This window comes from Chaetodon auriga, chromosome 1 (assembly GCF_051107435.1).
Source record: "Chaetodon auriga isolate fChaAug3 chromosome 1, fChaAug3.hap1, whole genome shotgun sequence".
NCBI lineage: Eukaryota > Metazoa > Chordata > Actinopteri > Chaetodontiformes > Chaetodontidae > Chaetodon > Chaetodon auriga.
In genome coordinates, this window is record NC_135074.1 from 8878228 (window position 1) to 8896751 (window position 18524).

At 42.1% G+C, this 18524-nt stretch overlaps 1 protein-coding gene across 2 annotated transcripts in view; it reads left to right on the top strand.

Moving 5' to 3' along the window:
- The window catches only part of LOC143328931 (enhancer of mRNA-decapping protein 3-like), a 91932-nt gene that overhangs the window by 67339 nt on the left and 6069 nt on the right, over positions 1-18524 (top strand). For both annotated transcript variants that reach the window (XM_076744584.1, XM_076744491.1), the window contains exon 4: positions 13956-14318. In XM_076744584.1, the coding sequence (XP_076600699.1) occupies positions 13956-14318 (363 nt within the window). The remainder of the gene's footprint in view (positions 1-13955; positions 14319-18524) is intronic.

Genomic DNA, 18524 nt, shown 5'->3' on the forward strand with positions numbered 1-18524 from the left:
CAAGGCTTCTGTCAGTTTGACTGGCAGTTGCTTCACCGCCTCCACAATGACATCTGAACTTGTGCCTGATCATGAATAAGACAGGCTGTGATTAGTTGGGGTATTTCATGTAGTCTTACCAGTCACCCAACTAAGACACAGCAAGAGTTTATGGTACTGTGATCGTCAGATCTGACAAGGTGACCATTGTCAAAGACAAAGACATGGTGTAGTTTGATCCCTGCATTAGCAAAAAGAGTTGTGTAAGTACAGGGTACCTACCGAGTACTTTAGAGGAAATGAGAAACAAATTATACTGCAAGTACTTTGTAAGTACTTGGTGGAGTACTGGTTGTGTACTGATTCATACACTGACATGACATTGTGAGGTCAGTGGAATTACACAGTTCATGTCAGGAAATGTCATTGCGACAAGCATTGAAACTAGTTAGTTTGATACCAAAGCTGTGTTGTTGTTTGGATGCTCTACAGAGACCTGAGGTGCATCTGAACCTCTCTGCCTTAAAGTTCAAGCCAACCAAATTATTTTTACACAAAAGGCTGCAGACACGTTGACGGACATGTCTGTGTTCAAGTGAAAAATGCGCAAGTGCTAAATAAATGACGGAAAACTGCACTGACATGGTTTAGGTTTTAATTTACTGATGTAAATCTACAAATGTTCCTTCCCTCAGAAACAAGAAGCTGCTGCTGTTAAGTGCATTAAAACTACCATTTTTCATTCAGAAAAAGTTTTTTCAAGACAGTAACATTAGTATTAGATAAATGTTCATTTAAGTTTAGCATTTGTGTCTCATTTGTTATCATTATTGAATGGTTTTATCAGAAATATATATATAAAAAAAACTATTGAGGCTGTCGGTCCTCTGCAGTGGCCGCAGGTTCGACTCCCGCCTGCGGCTGATTTGCTGCGTATCTCCCCCTCTCCCTCTGCCCCATTTCCTGTCATGCCTTCAGCTGTCACTGTCATAAAGGCTAAAAAACACCAAAAACAATTTAGAAGATACATATAAAAAACAAAACAGCAGCATGATTTTCGCATTATATATCAGCCATCGCCTAATTTCACATTATACTCTGACTTTAAATCCACACAGATATGAAACACATCTTCAGTGTGTATAATCCAGTGGTCCTAACCCTTTTTTTTTCTTTTTTTTAGTGTTTATGTCATAACATGGTGGGTTTGCACAATAATATAAATACGTGCAAAATGTAATTTGCTGCAGTGCAACTAATGTTGCTATTATATCAAACTGTGGGGAAAAAACGGGATTGTTTGAAGAAAGCAAAACTGGATCAGGGACTTGTCCAAGAAGCAACATGGTCATTTTTTGTTCCTAAATTAAGTCTGAGTTTAGCAGGACACCCATCAGCATTGGTCACGGCATCCATGGAGAAGCCAGCGGCGATCTTTGGGTCACCGTTTGTTTTGTAAGCTTCAGGCCATATCGACCTTCTGGAAACCCCATCAATGCATCAGCTGATTGCAATCCCAAATGGCTTAGGCTTGTATTGTCCATCAATGTGCCAGACACAGTTTCGAGCACAGCTGAGATAAGATGCCTTCGCTGTCTGTTTCTTGACCTCAGATACGCACCATCACCATCCAGTAACTGTAGCAATATTCGAGCTGTTTCTTTTTCAGTCACAATTCCAGCTGTGAACAGCCGTGTGGCTCAGCTGCCCACTTGTGATCAGATCACCCAAGATGCATGTTATTGGCAGGTGTAAACAGGGCCTTTCATGCATGACTGAGGTTGTAATACCTATTCCATCTACAGAGATGGGATTTACAAAACGCATCCGTGTGATGTTTCAGAGGCTTTTCCTGTGAGTTTTTATGATTTCATACCCTGGAAGTTTAAAGAAATGTACTCGTTTCATATGCTAACATTGTTTGGATTCTGAAGCAGTGAGAAAGAGCAAGCAAATTCAGTTGTAGCTTTATTTTTTTTAATTGATTTTGATATTAACTTTATTTTTTGTGTTATTTTTGAACATTTTTTAAGATGATTATTGTTTAAAATGTATTATTGATTGAATGAATTGATTGATTGATTGATTGATTGCTTGATTGATTGATTGATTGATTGATTGATTGATTGATTGATTTCCAGTAGCTAAATTAAAGTGACACCCATCCAGACTCTGTGTGTCTTACTGATTGCCTCATTTAGTGTATGTCAGTATTTTAAGTAAGTATTTTTGTAATACATTAGCATGTGGAGAGGGGGAACTGGGTGACCATTGAATATCCTGTATCCTGTATACAAGTCAGTCTTCATTGATGGTGTCTCACTTTAACGTTTATATCGTTTGATTCTTCTCCTGTCGTCTTCATCGTCTTCCCTTGGTCTCTTCCTAGAGCACCCTGGACGTGGGTTGTCCGCCTCCATTTGCTGGCTGACTTCCTGCTCAGTCTCTTCCACAGCACCTGCATCCTCATGAAGACTGAGATTGCAAATACTGTGAGGAGGATCATGGCTAGTTGGGGGCGTGACAGTGTCAGACTTGCTGTCGAGAAGTTCATAACACCATCTTGATTTTTTCCTGCTGCTGCATTTCCTGGATGGACCGGGGAGAGGGTCCTCATCTGCAGCTTTAGCAGTGGCACCTGCACGTCCGACTGGACAATTAACAGTATTCTTGTCCTGTCTTGCATTATTATTTTCACAGTCACTGTCACTGTCAGAGAGGCTGTCAGATTTCCACCATCTAACTCGTTTGTTGCTTCTCTCATCTTCATCTTCATCTGCATCTCTGTCATGCTTTCTTAACCGTTTCCTGGATGGACCGGGGAGAGGGTCCTCATCTGCAGCTTCAGCAGTATCAAAGTCACTGTCACTGTCAGAGAGACCGTCAGACTCCCACCATCTGACTTCATCGCTGCTTCTCTCATCTTCATCTGTATCATGCTCTCTTGGCCATTCCCTGGATGGACCAGGCATAGGGTCTTCGTCTGCAGCTTCAGCACTGGCCCCTGCATGTCTGACTGGATGATTAACAGTTTCCCTGTCTTGTCTTGTATTATTATTTTCATGGTCACTGTCACTGTCAGAGGAGCCATCAGACTCCGATCCTCCAGGCAGGAGGTTGTCTACTTCGATTTCCATGTCAGCATTGAGGTTGTTAGCATCGTCAAAGTTAGCACTGTTTTCGTCATCATCTTCGTTTCCGTCATCGCCACTGTTTTCGTCATCATCTTCATTTCCGTCATCGCTATTGTTTTCATCATCACCTTCATCATCGTCATTGTTTTCATGGTTTACATCATTGATATTGATAGGGACGTCATTGAAGATAGGGTTTCCATCGTCGTCCACAACATTCAATGCATGACACAATTGCAATAATTCATGGGCATCGTCCTCTGGCATTCCCCGACGGAGGAGAATTTCTATCCATTCAACGTACCAAGGATAACGTTGTTCTAAGGGTGGCCCATTTCCTCTTAGGAACATGTGCATGTTAATAAGTGGCTGATTTGGGCCATTGTGCTCACCATCTCCATTGCCATCCATGTTGACTTTACTTTAACACCAGTTAAAAACTGTTTGTTTGCAGAAAAATGTCTTCCTGAAATATGGTTTGTCTCTGAGTGAAAATTGGATATCCTGATGTCTTGTAATCTGTTTTGAGCCTTTGTTGTGTGTGTGTGTAGATGTGTGTACTTGTTGAATTTATAGTACTGAGGCTCCGACGTAACGATGACGTCACAAAGCCATCCTATCTTCATACCGCATCAAAGCCACATTTATGTTACTGCTCTTGCCTTTGATCTTTTTTTTTTTTTTTTTTTTTTTTTTACAATTACATTATGACACGTGCCCTCGCTTGGATCTACATGGGCACTTTTTATTTTGCGTTAATACCACATATACCGCCCAAGGCGTATTTTGACGTGGACTTTGTCGTGGCCGACCAATTACCAGCGTTGTGGTCAATCGTGTAGGACAATCGGGCCTCTGTGCTCGTGGAGTGTGACATGTTAAACGACCTGTAGCATGTCAATTTTTGAATTTTTTTATTTATTCATTTATTTCATTTTTTTGTCTTGACATGCCTGGTGTGACATCTTCTACGACATTTTCGTGAGCGTTTTCCACTCAGGCGCTCTCTCCGGAGCGTAGTCAGGTAACCATGGTGACGAGGAGGACGAGGGATGCCGAGTCCGACCGAGTCAAAAAAGACAAACGTTGGCGAGACATAGCTGAAGCTCTTCATCAGCTGGTGAGCAGCTGGCTGTGCTGTCCGAACATTTTCCCCGGTCCTAACTGCGGGAATACGCTGATTACTATTTCCAGATCTAACGTTAAAGTAGTCTGTTTGATGTGGCCAACACAGCCAAGCCTGCTCCTTGTCGAAAAAATAACGGTGGAAATAAAATGACTAGACGTGAAACTCATTGTACCTGTCCTAATTGTTATCCGGATGCTTCACAGTAAATAATGGCCGAATGGGTTCAAGTTTACACTGTCTTTTGCATTTGTTTTCAGTTTTACAGCGCATCCACAGCTGTCTTTTCTTTCTCACTTTTTTTTTTTTCTTTCTTACTTTTTTTTTTTTTTTTTGGCTACACATGATCGCCAGTATCACACACAAGGCTTCTGTCAGTTTGACTGGCAGTTGTTTCACCGCCTCCACAATGACATCTGAACTTGTGCCTGATCATGAATAAGACAGGCTGTGATTAGTTGGGGTATTTCATGTAGTCTTACCAGTCACCCAACTAAGACACAGCAAGAGTTTATGGTACTGTGATCGTCAGATCTGACAAGGTGACCATTGTCAAAGACAAAGACATGGTGTAGTTTGATCCCTGCATTAGCAAAAAGAGTTGTTTAAGTACAGGGTACCTACCGAGTACTTTAGAGGAAAGGAGAAACAAATTATACTGCAAGTACTTTGTAAGTACTTGGTGGAGTACTGGTTGTGTACTGATTCATACACTTTTCATGTCAGGAAATGTCATTGCGACAAGCATTGAAACTAGTTAGTTTGATACCAAAGCTGTGTTGTTGTTTGGATGCTCTACAGAGACCTGAGGTGCATCTGAACCTCTCTGCCTTAAAGTTCAAGCCAACCAAATTATTTTTACACAAAAGGCTGCAGACACGTTGACGGACATGTCTGTGTTCAAGTGAAAAATGCGCAAGTGCTAAATAAATGACGGAAAACTGCACTGACATGGTTTAGGTTTTAATTTTCTGATGTAAATCTACAAATGTTCCTTCCCTCAGAAACAAGAAGCTGCTGCTGTTAAGTGCATTAAAACTACCATTTTTCATTCAGAAAAAGTTTTTTCAAGACAGTAACATTAGTATTAGATAAATGTTCATTTAAGTTTAGCATTTGTGTCTCATTTGTTATCATTATTAAATGGTTTTATCAGAAATATATATAAAAAAAATACTGTATTGCGGCTGATTTGCTGCGTATCTCCCCCTCTCCCTCTGCCCCATTTCCTGTCATGCCTTCAGCTGTCACTGTCATAAAGGCTAAAAAACACCAAAAACAATTTAGAAGATACATATAAAAAACAAAACAGCAGCATGATTTTCGCATTATATATCAGCCATCGCCTAATTTCACATTATACTCTGACTTTAAATCCACACAGATATGAAACACATCTTCAGTGTGTATAATCCAGTGGTCCTAACCCTTTTTTTTTCTTTTTTTTAGTGTTTATGTCATAATATGGTGGGTTTGCACAATAATATAAATACGTGCAAAATGTAATTTGCTGCAGTGCAACTAATGTTGCTATTATATCAAACTGGGGGGAAAAAACGGGATTGTTTGAAGAAAGCAAAACTGGATCAGGGACTTGTCCAAGAAGCAACATGGTCATTTTTTGTTCCTAAATTAAGTCTGAGTTTAGCAGGACACCCATCAGCATTGGTCACGGCATCCATGGAGAAGCCAGCGGCGATCTTTGGGTCACCGTTTGTTTTGTAAGCTTCAGGCCATATCGACCTTCTGGAAACCCCATCAATGCATCAGCTGATTGCAATCCCAAATGGCTTAGGCTTGTATTGTCCATCAATGTGCCAGACACAGTTTCGAGCACAGCTGAGATAAGATGCCTTCGCTGTCTGTTTCTTGACCTCAGATACGCACCATCACCATCCAGTAACTGTAGCAATATTCGAGCTGTTTCTTTTTCAGTCACAATTCCAGCTGTGAACAGCCGTGTGGCTCAGCTGCCCACTTGTGATCAGATCACCCAAGATGCATGTTATTGGCAGGTGTAAACAGGGCCTTTCATGCATGACTGAGGTTGTAATACCTATTCCATCTACAGAGATGGGATTTACAAAACGCATCCGTGTGATGTTTCAGAGGCTTTTCCTGTGAGTTTTTATGATTTCATACCCTGGAGGTTTAAAGAAATGTACTCGTTTCATATGCTAACATTGTTTGGATTCTGAAGCAGTGAGAAAGAGCGAGCAAATTCAGTTGTAGCTTTATTTTTTTAATTGATTTTGATATTAACTTTATTTTTTGTATTATTTTTTAACATTTTTTAAGATGATTATTGTTTAAAATTTATTATTAATTGATTTGATTGATTGGTTGGTTGATTGATTGATTGATTGATTGATCGAATGAATTGATTGATTGATTGATTGATTGATTGATTGATTGATTTCCAGTAGCTAAATTAAAGTGACACACATCCGGACCTTAAACCTTCAATGAGAGCAAGGAAAAACTCCTAAATAAAGTAAGGGGCTGAAAAGAAGAAACCTCGGGAGCGCCCACTCAAAGAAGGATTCCCCTCCAGGACAGTCAGCTGATAGGTGCCAAAAAATGATTGTAATGATGATTTTTTCTGTGTGTCTTACTGATTGCCTCATTTAGTGTATGTCAGTATTTTAAGTAAGTATTTTTGTAATACATTAGCATGGGGAGAGGGGGAACTGGGTGACCATTGAGTATCCTGTATCCATTCTGGGACTGCTGGACAGACGGGAGATAGAGTCGAAACCAGTCCAGTATCTCACTGTACAAGTCAGTCTTCATTGATGGTGTCTCACTTTAACGTTTATATCGTTTGATTCTTCTCCTGTCGTCTTCATCGTCTTCCCTTGGTCTCTTCCTAGAGCGCCCTGGACGTGGGTCGTCCGCCTCCATTTGCTGGCTGACTTCCTGCTCAGTCTCTTCCACAGCACCTGCATCCTCAGGAAGACTGAGATTGCAAATACTGTGAGGAGGACCATGGCTAGCTGGGGGCGTGACAGTGTCAGACTTGCTGTCGAGAAGTTCATAACACCGTCTTGATTTTTTCCTGCTGCTGCATTTCCTGGATGGACCGGGGAGAGGGTCCTCATCTGCAGCTTCAGCAGTAGCACCTGCACGTCCGACTGGACAATTAACAGTATTCTTGTCTTGTCTTGTATTATTATTTTCACAGTCATTGTCACTGTCAGAGAGGCAGTCAGATTTCCACCATCTGACTCGTTTGTTGCTTCTCTCATCTTCATCTTCATCTGCATCTCTGTCATGCTTTCTTAACCGTTTCCTGGATGGACCGGGGAGAGGGTCCTCATCTGCAGCTTCAGCAGTATCAAAGTCACTGTCACTGTCAGAGAGACCGTCAGACTCCCACCATCTGATATCGTTGCTGCTTCTCTCATCTTCATCTGTATCATGCTCTCTTGGCCATTCCCTGGATGGACCAGGCATAGGGTCTTCATCTGCAGCTTCAGCACTGGCCCCTGCATGTCTGACTGGATGATTAACAGTTTCCCTGTCTTGTCTTGTATTATTATTTTCATGGTCAGTGTCACTGTCACTGTCAGAGGAGCCATCAGACTCCGATCCTCCAGGCAGGAGGTTGTCTCCTTCGATTTCCATGTCAGCATTGAGGTTGTTAGCATTGTCAAAGTTACCACTGTTTTCGTCATCATCTTCGTTTCCGTCATCGCTATTGTTTTCATCATCACCTTCATCATCGTCATTGTTTTCATGGTTTACATCATTGATATTGATAGGGACGTCATTGAAGATAGGGTTTCCATCGTTGTCCAAATCATTCAATGCCTCATACAATTGCAATAATTCATGGGCATCGTCCTCTGGCATTCCCCGACGGAGGAGAATTTCTATCCATTCAACGTACCAAGGATGAAGTTGTTCTAAGGGTGGCCCATTTCCTCTTAGGAACATGTGCATGTTAATGAGTGGCCGATTTGGGCCATTGTGCTCACCATCTCCATTGCCATCCATGTTGACTTTACTTTAACACCAGTTAAAAACTGTTTGTTTGCAGAAAAATGTCTTGCTGGAATATGTTTTGTCTCTGAGTAAAACTGGATATCCTGATGTCTTGTGATCTGTTTTGAGCCTTTGTTGTGTGTGTGTGTAGATGTGTGTACTTGTTGAATTTATAGTACTGAGGCTCCGACGTAACGATGACGTCACAAAGCCATCCTATCTTCATACCGCATCAAAGCCACATTTATGTTACTGCTCTTGCCTTTGATTTTTTTTTTTTCTTTTTTTCTTTTTTTCGTGCTATCACATGCACATTAATAATCAACAGAACTGCACGTATGACACGTGCCCTCGCTTGGATCCACATGGGCACTTTTTTATTTTGCGTTAATACCACATACACCGCCCAAGGCCTATTTTGATGTGGACTTTGTCGTGGCCGACCAATTACCAGCGTTGTGGTCAATCGTGTAGGACAATCGGGCGTCTGTGCTCGTGGAGTGTGACATGTTAAACGACCTGTAGCATGTCAATATTTTTTATTTTTTATTTATTCATTTATTTCATTTTTTTGTCTTGACATGCCTGGTGTGACATCTTCTACGACATTTTCGTGAGCGTTTTCCACTCAGGCGCTCTCTCCGGAGCGTAGTCAGGTAACCATGGTGACGAGGAGGACGAGGGATGCCGAGTCCGACCGAGTCAAAAAAGACAAACGTTGGCGAGACATAGCTGAAGCTCTTCATCAGCTGGTGAGCAGCTGGCTGTGCTGTCCGAACATTTTCCCCGGTCCTAACTGCGGGAATACGCTGATTACTATTTCCAGATCTAACGTTAAAGTAGTCTGTTTGATGTGGCCAACACAGCCAAGCCTGCTCCTTGTAGAATAAATAACGGTGGAAATAAAATGACTAGACGTGAAACTCATTGTACCTGTCCTAATTGTTATCCGGATGCTTCACAGTACATGTATAAATAATTGCCGAATTGGCTCAAGTTTACACTGTCTTTTGCATTTCTTTTCAGTTTTACAGCGCATCCACAGCTGTCTTTTCTTTCTCACTTTTTTTTTTTTCTTTCTTTTTTTTTTTTTTTTTTGGCTACACATGATCGCCAGTATCACACACAAGGCTTCTGTCAGTTTGACTGGCAGTTGTTTCACCGCCTCCACAATGACATCTGAACTTGTGCCTGATCATGAATAAGACAGGCTGTGATTAGTTGGGGTATTTCATGTAGTCTTACCAGTCACCCAACTAAGACACAGCAAGAGTTTATGGTACTGTGATCGTCAGATCTGACAAGGTGACCATTGTCAAAGACAAAGACATGGTGTAGTTTGATCCCTGCATTAGCAAAAAGAGTTGTGTAAGTACAGGGTACCTACCGAGTACTTTAGAGGAAAGGAGAAACAAATTATACTGCAAGTACTTTGTAAGTACTTGGTGGAGTACTGGTTGTGTACTGATTCATACACCGACATTACATTGTGAGGTCAGTGGAATTACACAGTTCATGTCAGGAAATGTGATTGCGACAAGCATTGAAACTAGTTAGTTTGATACCAAAGCTGTGTTGTTGTTTGGATGCTCTACAGAGACCTGAGGTGCATCTGAACCTCTCTGCCTTAAAGTTCAAGCCAACCAGAATATTTTTACACAAAAGGCTGCAGACACGTTGACGGACATGTCTGTGTTCAAGTGAAAAATGCACAAGTGCTAAATAAATGACGGAAAACTGCACTGACATGGTTTAGGTTTTAATTTACTGATGTAAATCTACAAATGTTCCTTCCCTCAGAAACAAGAAGCTGCTGCTGTTAAGTGCATTAAAACTACCATTTTTCATTCAGAAAAAGTTTTTTCAAGACAGTAACATTAGTATTAGATAAGTGTTCATTTAAGTTTAGTATTTGTGTCTCATTTGTTATCATTATTAAATGGTTTTATCCAAAATATATAAAAAACACAATAGCAGCATGATTTTTACATTATGTATCAGCCATCGCCTGCCCTGCTCTCTAAATCTCAGTATCTGCCATTGGAAAACAATTATTGGTCCACCAATAGTTTAAGTATCAATACAAGATATGATGAATTGTGTACTGTCACATGTCTCTGTCAGGCAGTGATGAGCTGTGAAGGTACATTTTGACACATGATGATACAGAAAAGCACATCTGCATTCTCCTGACCCAAGCTGTACATGTAGTTGTAAAAATAAGAATGTGTTGCTCAGCCTTCCTGATCAGATAAAGGTTAAAAACAGCATTTCCTCTTGTCAACATCCAGTCAGCAGGAAGTCTGCTTGGACAGCTTTGTGGCATCTGCCGGAATCAGTTAAAGTCTGTTAACTTTCACACTCAGGATCACCAAACAATGGAGAAGTCAGAGGTCAATAGAATTGGCCAATGGACAATGTGTAATATATTATTTAGCCTGGTTGTGAAAATAGTACCTGCCTTGATGCCTTTCCTCTGCACAATAGCAAGACAGTCTCTCTCTCTTTTTTTTCCCATTGGAATAAAATCTTGTGCAAAAAGAAATACGTTCATATTCCAGTCTGTGTTTTTTGTTTTGTGTCAGCAAGAGTTGTAGCTCGTTGACCCAGCACTACTCCCTGTGTGTCACCAGTTCCTATTAAGAAGGCCGAGCATGGGACCAAACACTGTCTTGCTATGACTCCCCCCTGAGATTCCCATAGCGTGCTAAAGGCTTGTACCAAAGTTCCTCTTTACAATATGTGTGTGACTAAGATCAATAAACATTCCCCCTCCCTCTCTGTGTGTGCTCCTAAAGAGAAGGTTATGCAAAGTCTGGCTGTTGTGCGTTAGTGCCGTCCTGTCCTCTCTCTCTCTCTCTCTCTCTCTCTCTCTCTCTCTCTCTCCTGCTCAGCACAGGAAACCAGCCCCCCCCTCCCCGACAGGAAGCCGTGTTGTCCCAGTGTGCTCGGAAGGCCAAAGCGATATCAATTGTGGAAGCAATGTTTACCTTTTGAGTTTTTATTTTAATCTCCAGCTCTCAGACTGGTGGCCAGGGAGCTAATGCCCAAATTGCATGGGGCCAAAGTGCTGAGTGGCTTGGGCAGGGCTGGTCCTTTCACACGCAATGCCATGCTCCCAAGAAGCCCCCAGCCACAAAGAAAGGAAAGCAGGGTGGGACGTTGCTTACACAAGATCACGGATTCCAGAAATGGTTTCGGAATATCTGTCATTGATCTTTCTGGGAGAGTAGATTGGGAGTTTAGAAAGTGCTTTTGTGAATGATGCATAGGCCTCCAGAAGTTGAATTCCATTAGACCCAAACACATCTTATTGAAAGGGCATTTTGGAAGAGGACCTCCAGAGTCTGCCCTTCTGAAAACTGTTTCCCATAAATCCCTGCTTCAGATTTCTTTTGAACCTCTATATATCTCTGAAAGGTGTTCTGTGTGTCCATGTTTGGTTTAGCTTCACATTCATACAACTCCCCATACTCACACTGAGAGCTTCCCCGTGTGATTACAGACGTCCACCGTTAACCACACAGCGACTCTCGTATGTTTTAAAGTTATGATTTCTACATTCAAATCTGATAGGCACATCAGCTGTAGTTACTGAGTCAGTAAAGAGCGCTGCACATTCATGTTCCCCTTATTTTTGTAGCCTTACAGCATTATGTGGACAGCTGTCTTAAATATAGCATATTCTGGGCCTGAGAACTGTGTGAAAATGCTAGGAAGTATAATTGAAATTGAATATCAGATATTCAAGGAGCAGCTGGGAGATCACTTCAAAACAATCCTCTTCTCTCATTTTGTGAATTGTCACAGGTTAAGAGTAGAATTTGACCATAACTCATGTATCAGTTTGAAATATTCCCGGCCTTTGTACAGTAGTTGTACTAATTTGTGGTGGTAAGTTTGTCTAAACTGAAGTCTGTAAAGTGCACCGTCTGTCTCGTTACTTGTTATTCATTAGCCTGTTTGACTTGGAGCCCTGCCCAGTTCATTCAGATTTTTGATTCAAAGCATGACAAAACACTTCCTTGTAGATAAAGACATCGTTGGCTTGTGGCAGTGAGAACGCTAGTTTTTATCCCTGTTCACATCTGTGCACATATCAACCCGCCACCCTTCTTCCCAGCATGTTGGACCGGTCTCAATCATGCTTTACCCGAATCTAATTAGCAAATTACCCGTACTTTGTCTGTGTTTAGAGGGAAATTAATCATGTTTATGTAACTTAATGTTTTGTCAGAGCTGTGGTGGAAGCTCTTATTGCATGTTGACACACCAACTCTTCGCTGAGTGAATGCAAATTAATCTGTCTGACACTGTTGTGGTGGCTGCAAGTTCATATTGTGATATTGAGGCAGGTCTCAATAAGCTCATAGTTAGTGAGCGGCTTTGTATCAATGCCAGTTTACTATGACTGAGCCTCCCAGTGTCTTGCGTGAGAGAGTCCAAAGCACCTTAGCTGTCACAGTGACAGTAGCGTGCGACTGTGCCTCTCTGTCTCCTGGTTAGCGTGAGAGCTCAGCATGGTTGGGGTTGAAGACCAGGTTTTTCCAGTTTTTTTTTTTTTTTTTTTTTTGGTTGTGCTTACATGGATGTAAACTTTATTGAACACCGTTCAGTTGGCCATTGTATGTTTTGTGTGTCAGCGGTGTTTTGTTCTCAACGGGTTATAGTAACTAACCGAAAGAGGATAAGAAGAGTTACCAGTCAGAGTTACACAAGATAAAAGAGTTTCGAGCATCTAGTCAGAATTCGAAAGTGCAGAGTGCCGGAACTTATTGTGTGTGGATTACAGCATTTATGCAGCACGATGATGTGTAGTAGGACAGCTCATAGTTCCTTTCAGGGGTGATTAGGCTGAGAGATGGGAGGATTTCTGGGTAATCTATGCATTTTGGGTTTGAGATTAATGCCAAAATAGGCCCGTGGTAGCCCACAGTAAAGCCTCCTAGTCTCTCTGTCTTTATAGTTTATAAAATGTAGTCCTGGGGACCCATACAGAAGCTGCATGCTATTGAGTTGGCATTCACATACACGTCTGTCTGTGTTGTATGGTCCATTATGACTCTCATGCTGTTGTTGGGATAGTTCCTCATGAATTCAATTTGGAGCCAGATGATATCTGAATGAAAATCCGTTCCACTGCCCATAAACGTGCCGTCTGCAGTTGCCTTTTCAATACTATCACTTTGTGTCCTTGGATTTTTTGCTTTCCTTTCTATTTTTATATGTCAGCTGTACACAACAGAATGTATTATTGCTGATTCCAAATCTCACTTGTTGTCTTTAAGGTGTACAATATTTGCTCACATACATCCTGCAATCTGGACGTATTCAAGATTTCACTAACCTTTGCTTTTTAGCATTTATAAGTGGTATGCAAACAGTTAATAAACATTTTACGGCATACTATAAGGTAGTTGTATGCAGCTACAGAGGCATTTTATTAATTTACAGCATTTATCAGCAACTTTAACTTCTCTTATGAGTTATAGTTGTTGACAAATGCATTAATAAACACTTGTATCTGCTTACATGTTTATGTGTTGGTTATCAGTGCTAAATATAGGGACTTGACCTAAAGCGTTTCATATTATATGAGGAGTCATAAAATCTGTAGGTCAACCCTGATCTTCAGTTATGCACAGCTGCTCTTCGCTGTCCTGAACATGACCATAAAGCACAGCCTCTCATGTCTTTTACCTACACCTTAATGTCTCTGTGCTCTCCAGCCCCTGCAGGTTCATCCAACAGCAGAGCGGCGACACAAGCCATAGCAAAGAAAACCAGTGTGAGGAATGGAGGTGCTGGAGGGTCGATGAGGACAAAGGACGACGAGTGTTTCGGAGACGGGACTGATGAGGACCTGGACGCGGACTTTGACTTTGAGGGAAACCTGGCTCTGTTCGACAAAGCTGCTGTCTTCTCCCAGATTGACGGGACAAGCCGCCACAGCAACAGAGCACAGCATCACTGCACGCCAGGCGAACAGAAGCCCCTGTCCTATCGGCATGATGAGAATATTCTGGAGGGAAAGCCCATCATATACAGACAGATAACAGTGCCCCAGCATGGGGGCAAAGAGTACTGTACCGGTAAGAACAAAATGCATGTGCAGACTTATACACACACAAACACTCACACATGGTGGTGGTTATGGCCTCTTTTATTCCTCTAGATTCCTTGATGTAGAGTTGTTGGTCAATATGGTAGCAACAAACATTTTAACAAATATTGAAATATTGTCGGCTGATCCTGACATGACCCTTGGAGAACTGAGGCTTCTAGTCTGTAGAACCTGTCAAAAAATAGTGAGCAGTGTCTGTTGCAGTTTGCCAGAGCCAAAGGTGACTTCTTTACAGGATAGCTGGTTGGGATTTTTTTCATATATCATAACTGCCATGAAAAGACCAAAACTACTAAATATTGTCACTAACAGGTATTGCCTGAGGAACCAGAATAGAATGGAAATAGTCCCCAACTGATGTTCAATGGAGAAATTTGGCTGCACTATTTATTCCTGTTTGAGAAAATTTGCTCAAAACTAGGAACCAATTCCATTAATTTTCCAACTGAATGAACTGATGAATCATTTCAGCACCTGGTCAAGCAGCTGCTGTATATCAAAATACTGTCTTTTCCTCCTTGATCTGTATAACTATATAAAGTTTATTCCTTTTAAAAAAACAACATCCTGTTATTGGCTTGAGGGCAGATTTTTCATAAAGCACATCAGTCACAACAGCAGTGTGTAGGAACAAGGTGTGTGCCTACAAGAATGTCATATGAGGCTTTGTGTTTATGATATGAGCAAAGGAAAAGAATAATTGAGGCGTTGTTCAGAGCAGGTCTCCTGGACCCATTTTAATAACCTCACTAGTACACCTGCTCTCACCCACTACAACCCTTTCCTGTGCCTTTCAAGATGATTGTGTGCAATCACTATAATGTAACCTCACATGAGACAGTTAACATTGTCACTTTGTACTGCGGCATACCTTGACATAACATGAAGTTCCTCTGTATGGCATTTTATCAGTGAGTTTGTCAGTGTTGTGAGCTCAGTGTTTGTTTTTGAAGGAGCACACGTTTCCACTGTGTTTAAACTTTGACCAGGAGGACCATCTATTTATCTTATGACGCTGGTTTGACACACAGTTACAGCTCTTGCCAAAAGTTGACATACTTTTTAAATACTTGATCCTGAGCACAATACTGAGAAGCTCTCACTGAGGAATGTGCTGTAGTGTCTCTTTCTATTGAACACAATGAGAAAAAGGTCACAGTGGGTGCCACGCTCTCTCCCATTGGCCAGAGAGAGGTCACCTTGGGCCAGGCAGACTGGAATCATATCCTCCTGGTGTCTGTTTATCATAGACGTGACTTTTGAACCCCCCCACCCCCCATGCAGGGGGCCCTAGGAGATGATGAACCTGTCCTCTCTCACACTACAGGAACGGGAGCGTTGCATAACAGGTTAATACGGACATAAGTTAAGTAAACGGCAGGCTAACACCAGCCCTGCAGTCTGCAATGTGAGAGAAACAGCTGAATCAGAGCAGTGAGAAGATGGAGGATGTGTGCTAATGGAGAAAGCAGCTGACGTACAGTGTATGAGTTGGTGCTATGCTAGAACTCCACCTTTTGCTGGTCACCAGATAAAGGAGTTCACCGGGTCATCTCTTGACAGCAGGAAAAGGTGGATCGGTGGACGTAGTGCATTAGATAGATTATAACTTTTGTTCCATGTTGGTTGTCAGAATTGACAGTGACAAAAAATATTATGTTGGTAAATTTCCCTCTAAGCTTCTCTCGAGAATTAGCATCAAATTTTTCTAATCTCATTTGTTTTCTAGCCACTTCTTTGCCAGACTGTGTGCGTGACAGGCCAGTTGTAGTTATGATGGTGTTTCTTGGATTCCTGTCCCAGTCTGTGTCTGATTGTGGTGACACAGCGCAGTTCAGCAGGAGCAGCTGTCTACCGTTGAGCAGACAGCTGCCAAGCAGAGCCTCCCTTTCTTACCGTGCAGGCAGATCTGCTTCCCAGGGCTGTCATCATAATCCCCATCCTCTGCACTCTGTAATTAGCATGCCGCCTTGCAGCCTTACATAAACAGCACCTCTGAAGCAGGAACAAACCGCAGTGCTCTTGACCTGGAATCTTTGCCAGTCAACAGATAAATCAACAATACAAGAATGGAGAAAGAAAAACAAAGTGCTGAGGTGTATGTTAGGGTTGCCATAACGCACTGGCATTGTTTATTGTAAAGGTTGCAGTCTGTGTAAGTTTAGTTCGGCTATTGTCTTGCTTTCCTGTGCCGTGATTGACTCCAGCTGTGATGTGAAACCTCAGTGCAAACAAGCCAGGCCGCAACACAAATTGCAACCAAGCCAACTGTCAACTGGTTTTCCTAGTTTTCTTCTATTAATGAATTAATGCCGTATCGCCTTGGAAAAAGCAGGACATAGACTTGAACACTTGGGTCATCATATACTGTTTTAAGCCTTCTAACCCAGTGACTTTGGGATGGATGTGAGCCTTCATGTCTGTTGTGATTTTCTGTTGAAACTGCAGCAAGCAGAGACACACAGCAGGAACCATGAGAAACGTGAGGATGTGATGCGTTTTAAGATTTAAGATGCAGTTTTGACATTATTGTTCATAGACCTTCATATGAATTCATGTGAATTTTACTTGATGCAAAGTTGTTCAACTCCAGAAGTCTTAAATATACAGATATGTGGGATCATAAACTGAAAGAATCCAAAAGCCCTTGACACTGTTGATCAGTTGTACTTCCTTTATTTGCAACATATTGGTCCTCAAACCTTCATCAGTTACAATCCCTAATTCATTTTACCTGACAAAGATCTGAAGACTGAAACGTTGAAAATACAGATGATCAACACTGTGCATGCTGTTCACCTGATGAAGGTGAAGTTGAAGGAGTTTTTGATCTTATGCACCTGTCAGTCAGACTCCATGGTTTTACAGAAATAAGTGACTTATGCGAAACACAGTGCAGAAAGCCATGAGGTGTTGGCAGCAAAGTGTTAGAAAAAAGAAGCTCACAAATTACCGCATTAAGCTACTTTTCTGACCAGCTCCCCATCTTGCCACCTCCTGAGGGTGCAGGTCAACATAGTTCAAGTGTTGCAAGTGTGCAGCAGAGAGGTATGGAACAGCCTCGTCTAACCCTCCCTATCCCAGCACAAGCCTCAGTCTCACATGGCCCACATCCAGCCAGCGTGTATTGCTTTCAGTCCCGTCAGTTCCCTTGTCATGCTTGAAGGATTGCTTCCAGCTCAGTTTATTTTAGTGCTGCTGCATACTTATGGCTACCCGGTTTAGCTAGTTGACTGCAGAGTTTGTTTTCACACCACATCGAAAGTGGGTGTGTGTGTCTGCATAATCACTGCGTGTGTGTGAGAGTGCGAAGGAGGAGGAGATGGCGTGTGTGTGTTTGGGGGGGTTGTTTTGGTAGCGGCAACTTCAGCAAGAGTTATTAAGAAGCACACCTGGTGGGATGGTTGAAAAGTAATTAGTGCATACTAGTGCAACTCCCGCTTCCCCTGAGCTTGGCACTCAAGGCAGCAGTTTGCATGAGAAGAGGCAGTTGACTTTCCTGTGCTTATCGCTCACGTGAGGATTGGCATGTTCCAGATCGGCGTTGCCCACTGAAATATATTAGCAGTCTTTTGTGCAGTATCAATAAAATAATAGTTGGAGGGGAGCGGGGCAAACCTAAGATAAATGAGGGTTTCAGTCAGGCACGGCATGAGCCGCTGTGTTTATACCTAATTATCTTGTGTATGAGGATGTGTGTGTGCGTGTTGCTTGGTTGAACGTGTGTGTTACTCTGTCCATGTTGCATGCCAGGGTGAAAAGTTGTGTTTGTACCACAGCTCGTTGTGAGTGCGCTGTGTGTGCCAGCATACGTGTGTGCGTGTCCGTGTGAACTCGTGCACACCAGTGAGGCCACCAAGTTCTCAGCTACCAGGTCAAAGATCTGTAGGAGGCCATTAAGGACTTAACTGCCTCCCAGCAGCTTTATTTATCAAAGGGATCCTGAGCCGTGCAGTTCCCCCAGCTTGACTTTCATTACCCTTCTAATGTGCCACAGGCAATAGACAGCTAGGGATTAGCACAGGCTCTTTAAAGGTTTCCACACACTTCAGTTTGTACAGCGATAAAAGGCTGAATTGTAGTTCTATAATACACTAATTCAAAAAATACACAGAAGAGAACAATGCTGACAAGGTTAGGTGACTTGACATGACAAGACGCATAAAAGCGATGG